Source organism: Gambusia affinis, linkage group LG17 (genome assembly GCF_019740435.1).
Source record: "Gambusia affinis linkage group LG17, SWU_Gaff_1.0, whole genome shotgun sequence".
Lineage (NCBI taxonomy): Eukaryota > Metazoa > Chordata > Actinopteri > Cyprinodontiformes > Poeciliidae > Gambusia > Gambusia affinis.
The window spans coordinates 9,301,000-9,317,294 of NC_057884.1; the positions used below are offsets into that span (position 1 = coordinate 9,301,000).

At 37.0% G+C, this 16,295-nt stretch overlaps 1 protein-coding gene and 1 long non-coding RNA gene across 3 annotated transcripts; one reads left to right on the forward strand and one right to left on the reverse strand.

Moving 5' to 3' along the window:
• Positions 1-1,439: 1,439 nt before the first annotated feature.
• Positions 1,440-9,135, forward strand: LOC122846834 (Golgi phosphoprotein 3). 2 transcript variants are annotated; one of them, XM_044144044.1, is made up of 7 exons: positions 1,440-1,511; positions 2,157-2,397; positions 2,459-2,653; positions 3,126-3,257; positions 3,462-3,576; positions 4,726-4,886; positions 6,715-9,135. In XM_044144044.1, the coding sequence occupies exons 3-7, from the start codon at positions 2,615-2,617 to the stop codon at positions 6,976-6,978; spliced, it is 711 nt and encodes a 236-aa protein (XP_043999979.1). In that variant the 5' UTR covers positions 1,440-1,511; positions 2,157-2,397; positions 2,459-2,614; the 3' UTR covers positions 6,979-9,135. The 2 variants fall into 2 exon arrangements, with proteins under 2 accessions (XP_043999979.1, XP_043999978.1); XM_044144043.1 differs by lacking the exon at positions 1,440-1,511 and having other exon boundaries at positions 2,206-2,653.
• Positions 9,136-11,347: 2,212 nt separating this feature from the next.
• On the reverse strand, positions 11,348-13,825 carry LOC122846835. Its single transcript, XR_006373287.1, has 2 exons — positions 12,284-13,825; positions 11,348-12,173 (listed from the first exon to the last, which is right to left on the reverse strand). It is a non-coding gene; the product is annotated as an uncharacterized LOC122846835 (long non-coding RNA).
• Between the last annotated feature and the right edge of the window lie 2,470 nt (positions 13,826-16,295).

Sequence of the window (16,295 nt, forward strand, 5' to 3'; positions counted from 1 at the left end):
TTATGTGAATGGTGAGTAAGCCTGCCATGCTATTTATGTTAATTCTAGCATTGATTTTAAAGTGTGAGTGCTTTTACTCTATATAGTGATCAAAACCTCACAGAGTTGGTGCTATGATTTAATTTCAAACAGCAGTGATATTGCAAAATAAATCCTCTTTTTCAGTATCTGTTGTTGCTGGTTAGAATGTAATAGCAAAACTTTCTATCTTTTCCATGCAGCTTAGTTTTACCTGTGAAACTACGATGAGTATCAATAATATTCATTAAAAACAAGATATAGGGATAAAAAAATTGTTTTTTCACAGATCTGGACAGTAAATGTTAGAAGATGTAGATGAAGAGAAACAAGGCTATAGTTCCAGTCAAAGTCTGCCATCTTGTGTCTGTAACCGATGTTACACACAATCCTTGTTCATTTAAAGCGAAACCTGCATGTCTAATGCACTTAGAGAAAATAGTTAATGTCTGTATTTAAAGATTAATGATAAATATCATTACTAAGGGATTATTCAAATTCCATTCTTTTAAATTTGTGGAACATAAAATGAGTAAAGCAAAAAGCATGTTTGGAGTTACTGTCATTGTGACTGTTTTGTTGTCTCAGTACGTGACAATCATATTCACAGTGGTCACTGAAAAATAGACGGAGAAACCTCAGCTTTTGCAATTTTTTTGGTGTACATTAAGTCAAAGTTGGACAAACGTGTAACTGACTGAAGTATGTATTCAACATAAATGTTGTGAATGTTAAATTTAAAAGTGTTAAGATAACTTGGCGGATATCATTTTAACACTGAGGTCTGTAACTCCAGTCCTTGAGAGCAAATGTCTCAAAACATTCAGATATAACTCCGCTTCAAAACATCTGAATCAAACAATTACTGACCACTGTTGGCTGTTGCTATACTTAGCAAGTTTTCAACCCCCTCTAGCACTTTTAATTCATTTATTTTTATTTTTATTTTTCAAAAAAGCAACTGTTGAAAAATTTAGCATCTTTTTTCTGTGTTATTAGAGACTGGCGACAAAATAGGAAAGTACCAGTAATGCACCAGTTACAGCGAACAGTGCTGCTGTGAGCCCCTCCTATTTGAAAGAATCCTGTCCTCCAGCAAATTCAACCCACTCTGCTCTGAGTGGATCTGCATATGCATTGAATCATGCATATGCAAAGCTGTGTCCAACCCCTCTCTGGACACAAAGTATCAAATTGAATATGTTTTTTAATGCTGCCAAATCTTTTGTGACCCAAAATGACAAACTAAAATGAATTTCTGCATTTGATTCACATAGCCTGACAGAAGACGAAACAAAATAATTCATAATTTATGCAGATGTCTGAGGCCCCTATACCAGCATTACCAGTCAGAGGGATGAAAATGAGACAGTAAACTAGACTAAATAATAATCTCTTATGTTTCTAATATTAACCAGGTGATCAGTATGTGAACTTCTACCTTCAACCGCTGTGGAATGAGGAAGATGAATATCAAGTTGACAAAAACAAAAGTAAGAAAACTTCAAAAAATATCTTTGAAATATGAAATAAGTTGAACTTGGAGACCATCTTTGATTTTATGCTGTTCTTGTTAATTCTTCCTCCTCACTGATCTAGTTGTCTTGTCTCTATTTCTGTTGTATGTCAAAATAATTGAGATTAAGAGATTAATGCTTCATTCATAGCCTTCATTCTTATCAATAATATTCATAGCCTTCATTCATATTGATAAAATTCACAACCTTTGATCATATTGATATTCATAGCCAACATTCATATAGATATATATATATCCTAAATTCATATCGATGATATTCATAGCCTATATTCATATCAATGAAATTCACAGCCTTTGTTCATATCAATAATATTCAAATCTTTCAATTATATCAATAATATTCGAATCTTTCAATTATATCAATAATATTCAAATCTTTCAATCATATCAACAATATTCATAGCCTTTATTCATATTGATAACATTCACAACCTTGTTCATATTGATATTCACAAAATGAACATATAAAGAATTTCAGTTTTAATGGATGTGTTTGCATCGATATGTTTTTTGTATTTAATAGTTGAATTGAAACTTTCACATCAAAATATTTATTTGATAAATTCCTAATCTGAATTACTATTAACCTGTTGTGTAGGATTTTCCCACAACAATGAAGGCAACACGAGAGAAGCGTTCACTGTCCTGCTCAGATCTCATTCGACGTCATAGAAGCACCGCCACCATGTTGGATCAGGAAGTGGGCAGTCTTCGCTAGAACACCGAGCCCAGCTTAACGTCAACGGCCGCTGTCTCTTCTTGGCCGACCTGTCTTTCACCTCCTTTTTTCCACTTTCAGAATTCGGTTTTGATGCTGCACGGCTCCCTATCTCACCGAGGTAGGCGCCTGTCTTTGAATCCGACTGCTTCGCAGCCCCAGCTATGACTTCTCTCACGCAGAGAACCTCGGGCCTCGTCCAACGGAGGACCGAGGCCATTCGCAGCGCCGCTGCCGCCGACAAGGAGAAAGATTCCGGCGGAGAGGAAGACGAGGCTCGCCGAGGTGAAGAAGAAGAGGAAGACAAGGGGGACTCTAAGGAAACCAGGCTGACGTTAATGGAGGAAGTCCTGCTTCTGGGCCTCAAGGATCGAGAGGTGCGGGCTGGTTGTAATCCGTTAACTTATTAAAAGTGTTTACGTTGCGTCATCGGCTAAATGTCAACACAGAACACTGAGTCTATCCACTTGGTAGCTAATGTTTCCGGGATTTGTTTATGCTCAGCTTGAAGTGTCTGACTTTAAAGTGTAACGGTGTAAATCTTGTTAGCCAACGTGTGTCAAGTAGCTTCTGTTTACCGACGTGCAACGTGTCAGTTCTCTCAAGGTGCTTAATAATAGCTGTATTATCTGAATACGGCGGTCTGGTGCGGTACCGAAGCATCCGGTTTATAACTTCCCGGATCAAAGCAGTTATGCTATTTGTTTACCGAGCTACGTAGCTTCCACGGCTTGCGTTACCTGGGTAGTTCTCCAGGTGTGAGGTCCTTTGAAACCTGGAAGTGTTGTACCAAGCCTGGCTCAACACGTCAGCTAAGCAAGCGTTTTTTTCTTCTTCTTCTCCGCTCAGGGCTACACGTCTTTCTGGAATGACTGTATTTCTTCCGGCCTCCGCGGCTGTATGCTGGTAGAGCTGGCCCTCAGAGGAAGGATACAGCTGGAGGCCTGCGGTGTGCGGAGGAAAAGTCTCCTGGCAAGAAAGGTGAGTGTTTGTCATCGAAATTCTTTATATGGCATACAGTAGAGTTAGTTTGTTTTTAAAGATAATGAAAGGCCAGGGGAAGCATTTTTATCTTTCCAACAATGGCACTCCTTGCCTCTCTTGTAATTCCTGTTTGCACAAGACGTGAATCCAGTTAAAAGTTGACTTGACTGCCTCTGACAATTATCTTTTTGTTTGTGCAAGGTTATCTGCAAGTCTGACGCTCCAACAGGAGATGTGCTGCTAGATGAGGCCTTGAAGCATATTAAAGAAACTCAACCTCCAGAGACTGTGCAGAGCTGGATAGAACTCCTCAGTGGTGAGATAAGCACTTCTGACTTTGTAAAACAAAGCTTGTAGTCATCATGAAACTGCCCAAGTGGATTGTGTGCTTTTATTTGCATATCTTATGCTGATTTGCTCTATTTTACTACGAAGTGGTTTTCCCATTTGGTCCTTGTTATTCAAGGTTACCTGCATTTAACCATCTAAATTTTTAAGCATGTCAAAATCCCATGTCATACTAGTTACCTTCAAATGTATCTCATTATTAATTTAAGGACGCAAGGTTGTGTATGTTGTACTTCTTCCTTTAATTGGAATCATTGTGTTGTAGTTCTTGCAGATGTTTTCAGACTATTTTGTACTGTGCCAAAACTCTTTAAAAAAGAAATTACCAATTTGTTGGTTTGATTACAGAGATTTTCCAACTTGTCAATCGCCTGTGCTATGAAGCTTACCAGAAGCTCTGTCTGAGTTGAAAACCAAAACTGAGCACAAGTGTATTTAACTTGCGTTAAGTCACCTAAATGATCTTTAATCTTAATGTGATTCATAAAGCTTAAAGGGAATTTACAACACCATGTTGGAGAAGAAGTTCTTCAGTCTTTGTCTTAGGATTACCTAAATAACCAGTCTGAAAAAGTGCATTTTTCAAATATGTTTTGCAAACCTGTAAAACACTCAATTGCTACAAGAGTACTGCACATTCCATTTTAAATGTAAAAGCATTGTTCAACAATGTATGAGTGGGGTTTTTTTCCCATGAATATTGCTTTAATTTGTAAGAATTCAGGTGTTTTGATCAAAGTAGGATCGAAACATAGACGGTAAATGATGTTAGGATCAGGTGTGCAGACTTCTACTCTTGGCATATTTGCTCATTATTTATGCATATTTTCCTCCATTTACACAATAACTGTTGCTATAGTCTGTACATCTTTCAGGAAATGGAGGGTAGATTAGCGTTAACACTCTCAATCCAACTACTACTATCCTAACAGCTCGTCATTGTCACTACTGTTAATCGTATATCTTCACTATGCTGACTTGGAAGTTTGACTTCTACCTTCTTGGTATTGCGATATCATCTGTTGCCTTTGGGCAACATATTACTGAGGGGAGTTGGCTAACAGAAACATGCAGAAACCCTGGTTATTTAAAGCTACCTTTTTGTGTTAACCTGTAGGAGAGACCTGGAATCCGCTGAAGCTCCACTACCAGCTCCGAAACGTCCGAGAGCGTCTGGCTAAAAACCTGGTAGAGAAGGGGGTCCTCACCACAGAGAAACAGAACTTCCTGCTTTTTGACATGACCACACATCCGCTAACCAACAGCACCATCAAGCAGGTATGATGAGGCAATGTTCAGCCTGTCCATTCATTGTTGAGCTGATTAAGGAGTCGGCATGTAAAAATATTTTTCAGCTCTCTATGTCAGACTAATATTGTATGAAGTGTAGTCACACCCTTAGTTTAATTTCCAACAGGTCTGACCTCTTCTAGCACAGCTTCCGTTACATTAGATCTTCATAAAGTTTTATTGAAATGCACAGTTTGGAGTTTGTCTTTAGCTTGTGTGTGTTGTGAGTTTTGCACCTCACAAAAGTATTCATACCTCTTGAACTTCTTCACAAAGTACATAGAGTCCACCTGTGAGTAATTTAATATTGGTATAAATCTAGCTGTTATGTAAAGGCCAGCTGGATTTCTTTATTAAAAAACATATTAATATAAAAGTGAATATTTTCAATGCTAAAGGGAAGAATTAGTTGGGGATTCAAGCCGAGCATTTTACTTTATTTTAAGCAGACATTGCCATCTGTATACTTATTTTTTAATTTCATTAGCTTATAATTGCATTTGGAGATTGATCATACATGGGCCTCCAAAATCTTCACGTGTTGTGTAATTAATTTATGTGGTAATATAAGTTGACTTACACATTGCTTTATTGTGCCAACAAAATATGAAATAAAGAATCACACACACATGTCATCCTCTCACCATTTTCAAGATTCAGCATGTCACAACTTGATTCATTGTAAATGTTACAAAACCTTTATCTCCATTTAAGTGAGTCTTTTGTTTTAGTAGACTTGATGATGATTCAAAACTACTTGGCTCATCTAATATTTCTTAATTAGATAATTAGTCTAAAAATAAGCTGTTATCTGTTTTTGTGTTTTAACTAGGCTACATATGCAGGAGGCCAGCCAACTGTGGCTTCAAAACAGTTAGTTTAGTAAGAGTGATTGGTGGGATGTTTTAAATTTCTGTGACTCTTGGTGGTTTTTGCTACCTGAAAGACAAAATTAGCAGCATTATACTTAATAGAAAGTTCATATTAATCTGAAGGATTTAAACTACTATGTGGCATAAAATCACGCCTAAGTTTCTATTATATGTAGTTAACACTTTGATAGGTAATTTTTAAACCCACATAAAAAGAGAACCACAGACAACATTTTCAACCAAGCTTCTGCAGAAGGAGAAGACACAGGAAACCACTTCTCCAAGGTGTTTCCATGTGTTCTGACTCCCTGCAGCAGAGCCTGTCTTTTTATTAAGCAGGAGGAAAGAAAGGAGTCGGGAGTGAAATGTGGGAGAGTGATAAATAAAAAGAAGGGGGCTATTCTGAAACAAGGAAGAACTTCATTCTAGCAGCTGCAGCTTCAAGGTTTAGGGAAAAAGCAAGTTTTGTCTTTCACACGGTTTAACAAATTCTTCCTCTCTGGGGTGTGAATACTAAACCTTTAAATGAAAAGCAAACTGGTAACTACTTATGTAAGAATGATAACAAAACATAATTATACTAACACACTTTAAGTGTCTAAAGAGGCACGAAAAGACTCATTTTCTGAGAGAACCCATACAGCCATAAACAGAAAGCCTTAGTTAATTAAATGACCTTATATTTACCCTCACACTGCAGTGTGTTTCAGAGTATGATAAATTTGAAGATGCTTTAGAGGAAGCTCTAGAGCTTTGTGAAACTTCCTTTGTACTGACCACTCAACTCTCTTAGTGTTACAGATTTTGTGAATGCTGGAAATGCTGTGGGTTCCCCTTTACTTTTAGTGACTGGTTAAAAGCATAACTGTCATCTATAAAAGGGATTTCTGTTTTCTCATTTGGTTCTTTAAGTGGAAGTAACGCTTTCCTTTGATCCACTGCAGCGCCTTGTAAAGAAAGTCCAGGATTCCGTTTTGGAGAAGTGGGTTAATGATCCTCATCGCATGGACAAGCGGGTGCTCTCCCTGATTCTCCTGGCTCACTCGTCCGACGTTCTAGAGAACGCCTTCGCGCCCCTCCAGGATGACCAGTACGACCTGGGCATGAAGCGGGTCCACACCCTGCTGGAGCTGGAGCCCGAGAAGGAGAGCTCAAAGCCCAATGCCAATGAACTCATGTGGGCTGTGGTTGCTGCATTTACTAAATGAAAATGCCTGACTGGTTGAGACTGAAACGATCTGGCTGTGGTCTGGGTTATTTAATTGGTTGAAGGACTTAATAAGACAGACTTCACTTAAATAAGACAATCTATTCTGGTTGAGGAGCCTGTTTATACATCTATTCTGGATGACATTTATTTTGGTGGTAGTCCATATTAACAAAGTGCAGTCTGAGTGGTGGTGGGCTTCACCAAGTCACTGTTGATTGGAAGGAATGATGTCTGACTGGAAAACGACAACTGGCTGTTTCACATGAGTGAGGTAAGTGATCTGCCACCTCGGACTATGGATCTGTTTAAAAACATCAACACTACGAGCGGACGAGCCTCTGCTTGCATAGGATGGCACCAGAGAGCAGGGCAGGTGGCGGTTGTCATGGTGAAAATGAAGAAACTGGCCAGGGTCAAGCGTCGCATCAAAAAAAAAGGAAAAAACGTCACCTGCATTGTTTCAAGGTCTGGCCACGGTCTGCAAACTAGTCTCTGTACGCTCCCTCATGCTAATTCACGAATTAAAAGATGGAAAATTACATGGCTATAGATACTCTTTGCACTCATGGAGGCCCCCCCACCACCCCCCTCCCTCTCTACGCTACGCTCTTTCCAACAGTTGGGGAGAAATTGCTTATCGTTACTGTTAGAACAGACTACCTGAATGTTTAACAGATTTTCTCATTATTTTGTCCTCATGCTTTCTCTCCTCCCTTCTTTCTCATCGCATCCTGAGGAAGAAAGGAAGGATAAAAACACCTGAGTTCTGTTCATTATCTGACCCTTTAGCGACTTACATGAATAATTTCATCTCGAGTGTATTTAAGTACAAGAAAAACTTTTCTTTTTTTCTTTTTTTTTCTTTTTTTTTGTAAGGGTCCATTCTGTGTTTATAGTACATTGCTAGTCTCAGCATTGTTGTTTTATGTAGCTAGCTGATGCCTGGAGTAGCCTTTCATTTATCACCTGTTCTATTCAATCTATTTACCCCTGTAGGTTGGATTCTATTTATAGGTATTTTACAGGGTTGAGTGACATTAAAAATTATGAACCTTAGCAACTCTGACAAAAAAAATGAAACTAAAAGCTCCCTGTGTAGACTGGTCCTGATTAATAGCAGCTTCTGCTTTCTGAGTGTGAATTAAAACTAAAGGTGCTTTCAGAAACTAATTTCAGATTGGGATCTCTGAGAATAAGGGTTATACTGAAATAATACTGAAATAGGCTGGGGATATTTCTACTAGATAGGTTTGTTTCAGTTTGGTCCATGTTAGTGTCAATTCCCCCCCCCTTTTTGTTCTTAATGATTAAATACACCACTTGACTGAATGCAGCTGGTTTTACAACCATGACGATTTAAGAATCTTGTTCAAGTGGAGTTTTTGTTATCCGCCTTATGAAATTCACAGGCCTGGTTTCCCACTTTGCTGATCCACAAACTTGAGTGTGAACTGTTTTTCTTCTACGAAAGAATGGAAATTATCAGTAAAAAAATCTAAGGAGATGAAATGCATAGCGTGGATGAGGTGACCCTTAAAGGCTCCAACTTGCAGTTGATGAATCTATAAGTTTTATTTGATATATCTAGTCATAAATCATACAGATTTTGTTAAAAAAAATAAATAAATAAAAAACATGGGGATGTCGTTTTGTTCTTTAGAGGATGGAAGAGTTAGCTAGGGCCCAAACGAATCCATAAGAATAGAACATGTAGTCCGTTGGAACAAAAACTTAACACGATTCAGAGCAAGTCAGTTAAAACTTATTTTCACAAATAAAAATGTGATCATAAATATCATTCAGTTCTAGTCAATGTAATCTTTGTGTAATGTGAAATTGTTATTTTTTGTTTGATTGCATACATTTTTCTTTCCTGTTTGGTTTTGATTTCTACATGCAGCATACCAAGGGGTATGAAGAACTGTTCCAATGCGTTTACAGCAAAGAGACCATGCATGCTATTGGTGGAGGGGCCGGGGTACTTGACGGATGTAGCTGCAGAGAACAGGCTTGTATGTAATTATTAGTCATTTTACGTGTATGATCTAATGGAATTCAATGAAAGGGATCTACTCTGCTATTCTCTATAATTCTGTATGCTTTTTTTGTATTACCACAGAAAATAAAGTAAGGATCCTTTAAGTGCCTGAATTCACACTGTTTTGGTGTTTTTTTATTTTCATGTTTTCCATAACCATTTTGCATCCATATGTCTCAGGGTGTTTTTTTTTTTTTTTTCTGCTAAAAAAATTTAGGATTTATTAATTTTCAGTAAGGTCTGTAGTTCTCAATGAAGTTTTCTGTGTTTTTTCTTGAGGTAAGAATGAGTTTACCAACTACTATAACTCTAGATTCAAATGTTTGAGCAGAAAAATGGTTCAAAGTATGGATCTTTGACATTCAGTCAGTTAATATACTGGATAATCTTACTTCCTCATGCAAAACTACTCAAAATCCTTAAACATTAAAGTTATGTCGCATTGCAAATATAATCTCTGTTTATGTTATTTGGATTTTAAGTAAACCAACACAAGTAGCACATAATAACAAAGAATACCAAAATGCAGGGTCAGTTTCTTGCATGTTTTTGATCCTTTCCCTGGTTCATTGGCAGATTTCTGCAGAAGTTTGTCATCCATTTGGATCAGCTGTGTTAGAGCAGAGACACAAGCTGCTAGGAGCTGGACACCTATGGCTCAAAGGACCTTGAACTTTATGAATGTTTCTCTGCTTCAGCGCACCTGGTTCCAATATTTGCTCATTAGCAGAGCTCTGTAGTGCTTGACTGCCTGCGAGTGAGGCAGTTTAACCATTTAATTTGAGATTGTAAAACATAAAGGCACACGTCTAAAAGTTGCAGGACCCTGGCCTTTGTGGACTGGAATTTGAGACCACTGGCTAAAATGCCTCAACATGCTTTATGTGCTTGGTCCCACTCACGCACGCGTTTGCATGTTATTTCCACTTGGGGGCAGTCTTGTCAATATGAAAACAATTTGAAGGGTAGTTCTTTGTGGTGTTCTTGCTGTTGTTGGTCCTTTTCCTTTGCTTAGATGTTACCTGTACATCTAAGGTACAAATTCTCTCACCTTTTCTGCTGAAATAAAATTAGCTCTTCTCAACCTCTGCCTGGTTGTGGCAACTTTTAAATTATATTAAATATATATTTTAAAAAACACATACTCCTTTTTTCCCCCTCACTTTCTAAGTAACTCAAACCTATTTTAAGGTCAGTTAGAATAAAACTAATTATTTCTATTTTCTAAATGTCACAATAATGAGAGAATATGTCAGAGATTTCTTTTATATCAATTCTTCAAAATCAGAACTTTAAATACATTTCCTCAATATTTGCTTGTACTGCCACAAAGTTGACTTAAGCCACATTGTAACCACTCTGTCTGGTTGCTAAGAGTCATCGTCTATTTGGAGGATTTGGCCCATTTGCGTCCGAGTTTTAATTTCCAGGCTGATGTCTTTTGACATTGCAGCAATATTTGCTCATAACGTATTTTTCTTGGGTTGCCATCTAGTTTATGAAGTGAACCGGTTCCTTGTGTGCATTTGGAAACTCCAATTTGGCTGTTTTGGTTGTTTTTTTTAAATAATTGAGTGGCCTTTCAGCCCATGCCACAGCAACATGACAAGGTCTTTGGCTTTTGTTCTGGGTTCTTTGTTGATTTCTTGAAATTCTCCAAATTTTTAACAAGATAGTGTGTCTGAGGTGTTCTCTTGAAAAGCCTCCACACATCTTCCTACAATTAACACAAATGTGTCAGTTACCCTATCATTAGTTTCCAAGGCCTCCAAAGCATCTTCATCTGGGCCCTCCCTCATTAAAAACATAGTAATCATTTTGTATGTAAACTGAGGATTTAGAAGACATTAATATATAAATCTCCAACATATTCTCTCATTGTGACATTCAGCAAATCTTTATTTGGTGTTTGTGAACCTCGGTCAATAAAATTTGCTAAATTAAACCGTGAGTCTAATCCTCTTCATAAGACTGTTGTAGAAAACCGGATTATCTTTAGTCAGAGGCTTCTTGAAATTTGTTGTAATACAGACTGCTACTCACAGCCAACACCACCTGCAACTCTGAAGAAATCAAATTAAATATGATTTACAGCAGTTTCTAATTTCCCTTTGGGATCAGTAAAGTATTTTTGAATTAAAAGCAAATCCAGGTATGATATCTGAAAACATTTTTTTTCCTCTGGGAAATAAAAAGAGAAATAGCTCATACTTTAACAAATGTGAGCTTCCTTTGTCTCAGTTTCTGTAAAAACGTTGTCCAGAAGACTTAGCTAATTTTCACAACGTCATTACTTTGTTATAAGAAAAAAAACCCACTAGTCCCAGCATAGTATTGAGGATGATTTATTTTTAAGATCCAAGTATCAGTGCAAACACATTTATTGCCATTAATTACAATATCCTCAGCAACAGGCATACAAAGATACATCTGTAAAGGTGGAAATAATTTAGTCAGGTTTTTCTGCTACATTTCAAAGACATAGTATTTCAAATATACTCTGTAATGCTGTCAAAGATAGAACTGGTTGTATAAAACCTGACAAAATCTTAACTTAAAAAAATTAAAATATGTTCATAAATACTTAAAACAATAAATAGAACTACAACCATTGTCAAATAACCCATTTAACAAAGACAGTACAAGTAACTATTATGAGAAAGAAATAGTTTCATTTGTAGCTTTTTAGCAAATCTATAACACCACGTTTCCCATAGCTACAACTCTTAAATGAACATGCTGTAAACATGATTCAGTGCATGGATGTATGTGTTTTTCAGTTCCAGTATCTTCAGCAGACAACTGCCATGTAGTCGTTGTCCTTTGGTCCAGTCAGCCGCGGGATTTACATCCTCCCGCCTGTTTTGTTTTCCATCTTAATTTCACTCCAAAGTCCACACTGGCGAGTTCCGCCAGATGTGTCAGCAGTGGAAAGCCCTCGCAAGGATCACCACGTTGTAACCAGTAATCGGTTCTCATCCAAGGCTAGTTTGGGTTTTATCGAATTCATGATGCCGTCTGTGTGACCTCTCATTTTATTTGGTTGACGGCCTCATAGTTTTTGAGCAGCATTTCCAGGAGTTTGTACCTCCAGTACAATTTATCTCCAACTTGCCGCAGCTCGCGAGCGCAGAGCTCATCAGCGGTAGGAAGATCTGTGAGGCAGGAAAAAAAGTCAAGGTTACAATTGGAAACATTAAGACCCATAGTTTAACACAAGCACATTTTTACTCAAACAGGTTTGTCTACATCCTTTTTAACTCACCGTGGTTTTCCACTTTGACTGTCATCTTAGACCAGAAGTTTTCAGATGTTCAGTTTTTCTCGATCGCTGAGCTTTTATACGCTTGTGTTGCATTGACAAGGAAGAACAGGTTGTAACTAAACATAGGGAGTGAAGCTTAAGTACTGGTAGTTTTGATGACGTCGCGATCCAAGGAATCCCCTGCCAAGCTCCACCCTCTTGAGAACTTGTTTATGATATTATAAACTTCTCTAATCAGGAAGCCTCGCATAACATGTATTATCTTTACTCTCTATATTACACACATCTACTGTTAAGGCATAACAGCACTAGAAAACTAATGAACATACCCACAAATTAAAAATTTGATAACTTCATGAGTTCAGAGCAGTGCGATATCGAAAGTAAACAACTACAGAGAGTCATATGATGCAAGATGACATCATTTCTTACTCCCATGATCGGATATATGTCAGTAGATTAAATCTTGCTTATCATAAAGATACTTTTATGTAAGTGTACAGCTTTACCAGTTCACAGGAGGATTGTTTTTGTGTTCAAATGTTACAAAACTCCAAAGGTTCACTGTCACTGTATAACAGTACACAGAAACCCTGAATACTGCAAGCAACAGCTACACTATGTAGTTAACAACACAATGAACCTGTGACAGACCTTCACATTAAAAGTGAAATACGCAAATCTCAACCCTCCATACAGGAGCATGAATAGATGAACATGTCACTACATGAACATGTTAGTTTCAGAAAAGGGGAAAGTACCATTGAATATACTTCCTTGTGCAGTCAGGTGATCGGTGGCCTGATGTTTTAGCCAAAACAATCTTACCTCACTCAAAAGCTCCTCGTTACTTTATTTGGCAATTCTGTTGCAAAGAACTCCCATTGCTTATTTTCACCACATTTGACTATCTTAGTGTGAGTACATACTTTCACACCAAGCCTCGTGGCACATGACTGATTTTTCTGTTTCATGTGACTTAAAGTCTGAAAAGATTTTGTCATATTTTGCCACTGGGTCCTGGAATCAATGACGGCCTTTTTTCCACAGAAATATGTACTGTATCATAAAATCAACTTTGACATTAGACAAAGATTAAAAAAAAAAAAAAAAAAGCTTTTCAAATCAAACTTGGGTTATACAGTGGAACAATGATCTGAAGTAAACCAGTAAGTCCACCTTGGAGTAACTTGTATACTTTAAATCAAGACACAAGTCCAATTAAGAAACTGTGGTATGTCATTTGTGCAAAAACCCCTCCAATGCAGCAGATTTAAAACAAATATAGAAGGAGAAATAGGCCAAAATTCCTCCGTAGGGATGCATGAGACATTATGAGAGCATCAAAATGCCAGACAGCAGTTGTTGCCACCACGGCAACAGCTGACCCTCACTTTTTTTCCCCCTAAATAAATGAAACTATAATTTGAAGACTCAAATGACCCTTGTTTAAAATTAAATTGGATTTGGTGAGCTAAAACATTTAAGTGTGACAAAAGGTAAAAATGTAAAAAAATAATAATAATAATAATAATAATAATAATAAAAAAACTGGAACAAAGTAGACAGCACTGTAGAGACACAAGTAAAAATCCTTAAAAACTGTTATAACACAAACAATTTCATCATACATTTGATTTTAAAGTTATAGCAAGTAAATGAGGAATGAGTAAAATGTCACATTTGAACTGAGGAAGTGCTTCTTCTGCCTGTCTGACTTCTTCCACGTGAGTTACAAACAAAATAAACTGTTTGTTTATTTGTGGTTGAAGAAGGCGTGTCCACAGCTCATAATAGTACTATCAAATGTTTTTGAGTTCACTGTTATCATAATGTACTGAATGTGATGTAGCTAGATAGATGGTTTCTTCACAGTAATTGTACCATGAACTTGTTTATCAATGGATGGGTCCTGCAAAACAGTTACTGATTGGATGTTCTGTACTAAAGCATATTTAGGAAGCCTATTTAGCAGGATAGGTATTATTGTAATGCTCTCTAAAGTATGGAATTAGTTTCAAAATCAGAAACACAAAGATTACATTTGGAACTTTCCACTGAGAAAAATACCTATTATATAAAAAGTCCTGAAATCTATGTATTTCACAGGAAATATGGGTTTAATAAGATCAGCATTCACCAGCTTAACACCAGCACTCCAGTTAATGATTCTTCTTTAATTTGTTTAAGTAAAAAAAAAAAAAGCACAAGTAAACAAATATCAAAAAGCATATTGCATCATAGAGGTGGATGATATGAGTTGGATTTTTTTTTTCAGTTTTACCATATTGTTTTGGTATTTATTGTAATAATAACAAAAGTAAAGTAAAAAAAAAAACTAGAGTTGAAATCAAAAATGTATGTCACTCAATAAAAGTCATCAATATATATTTTTTTCTTATTGAATCAAACCAAACATCTTTTGTCTTCGGTCAGTTAAAATTTGAAAATAATTTCTATTGACTGGACGAGCAGTGAAACCCCCATACTTCCCAGTTAGGCTTCCCAAGTGTCACACTTTTTCCTGCAAATGTAACAACGGTCATTATGACCAAACAGTTTCACTTTAGTCTCATCAGACCACAGGACATATCTCCATACAAGAAGGTCTTTGTCATTGTGCAGTTGCAAACTGCTATCTGGCTTTATATGCTTTTTTCCTTCCTTCTTCCTGGCCCATGTCAGTACAGGACACACTGCACAGTGGATGATGACACCTTCTAACAGCTTCAGCCAGCATTTTAACAAGATCTTCAACTCTTGTCCTGGGGTCAGTTTGCACATTTCAGACCAAAACATAAACATCTCTGAGAGACAGAAGAACCCATCTCCTTTCTGAGCAGTATGATGATTGGACATTCCCATCATGTCTATACTTGTGTCAGTCATTAAAATACATTTTGACTAGGAACTCTTTATCTTCTCTTTCAGAGAAGATACGTACACTTCACTTTCAAAGAAAATGAAAAGTGAAGTGAAAAAATCTTCACTTCAAAGATTTGTGAAATGTATTTGTATTCCGCTTTATTTTCTAATGGAGATTGTCTCAGTCATATTACAGATACAAACAACACATATTCCGATACACATCCGATTTATATTGAAATATTAAATCATTTCCTTCTGTTAGTATCTTGTAGTCACTGGTGACTCCAAGCTCAAGTTTCAGGAAACCTTGCAGCTTCCCAGGAAAATACTGGGAATGAAAATTACCTGAAGAAGGCATGCCATTCCTGGATGGTGAAGCTTAAGTATTCTTAAGTATACCAGAGTCTTCAGCGAAAGCGGACAGGTTCAAACGTGTCTGGACGCTTCTGTGATTCTGGGATACCTTAAGCAGACATTTAGTTTACATAGCTGAATTATTGCCCAATGACTTTGCTAGTGTTATTTTTATACCCCAGAAAATGCTCTTCTTTGTTCTGACTGTTCCCTTAGTGCAGTCTTTCTCAAACTATGGCCCACGGGCGTCCCCTAGTTGTCCGTGAGGTACTGCCTGTAAACGACCTTTCATTTGCCGTGACGTGAGCTAAAAAGTGCTAGCCAAAGGATTGTGTTAAAAGTAATGGAAAACTGGCTTAAAACCGGGTTACTCCAAAGTTTGACTTTGCTTGGTGATGAATGATGCTCTGCTTACACGTCTACTATTGTTATTTTTATTTCATTAAATGATTAAATTAATTAAATAAAATTAATAAATACAATTGACAGACAGAAATGGGTGGATTATTTTTGTATTTAATGGTGCAGAAAATGATTTTTTGTTTCTGCTAAAGAAACTCAAGTCTGTTTTCTTTAATTGTGATTCTAAATCACAAATAGCCCTAAATGTTATTAATACACAAAACACTTGGTAGTAAAGAGAACAACTCCTTTTTTATTTCTATGTGTGTGACATCATTGGAAAGCTTAGATACAACCCACATACCAAATGCTTTTAAATGCAAGAACGTCTTGAACAACTTTAATTTGTAATTGCTATCTGTAGTCAGCAGATGGCAGCATACTCAAA

Coding starts and splice junctions, on each gene's coding strand:
- LOC122846834 (XM_044144043.1), top strand. CDS start 2,441: ATGACTTCTCTCACGCAGAGAACCTCGGGCCTCGTCCAACGGAGGACC. Junction 2,654..3,125: donor TGGGCCTCAAGGATCGAGAG/GTGCGGGCTGGT, acceptor TTCTCCGCTCAG/GGCTACACGTCTTTCTGGAA. Junction 3,258..3,461: donor AAAGTCTCCTGGCAAGAAAG/GTGAGTGTTTGT, acceptor TGTTTGTGCAAG/GTTATCTGCAAGTCTGACGC.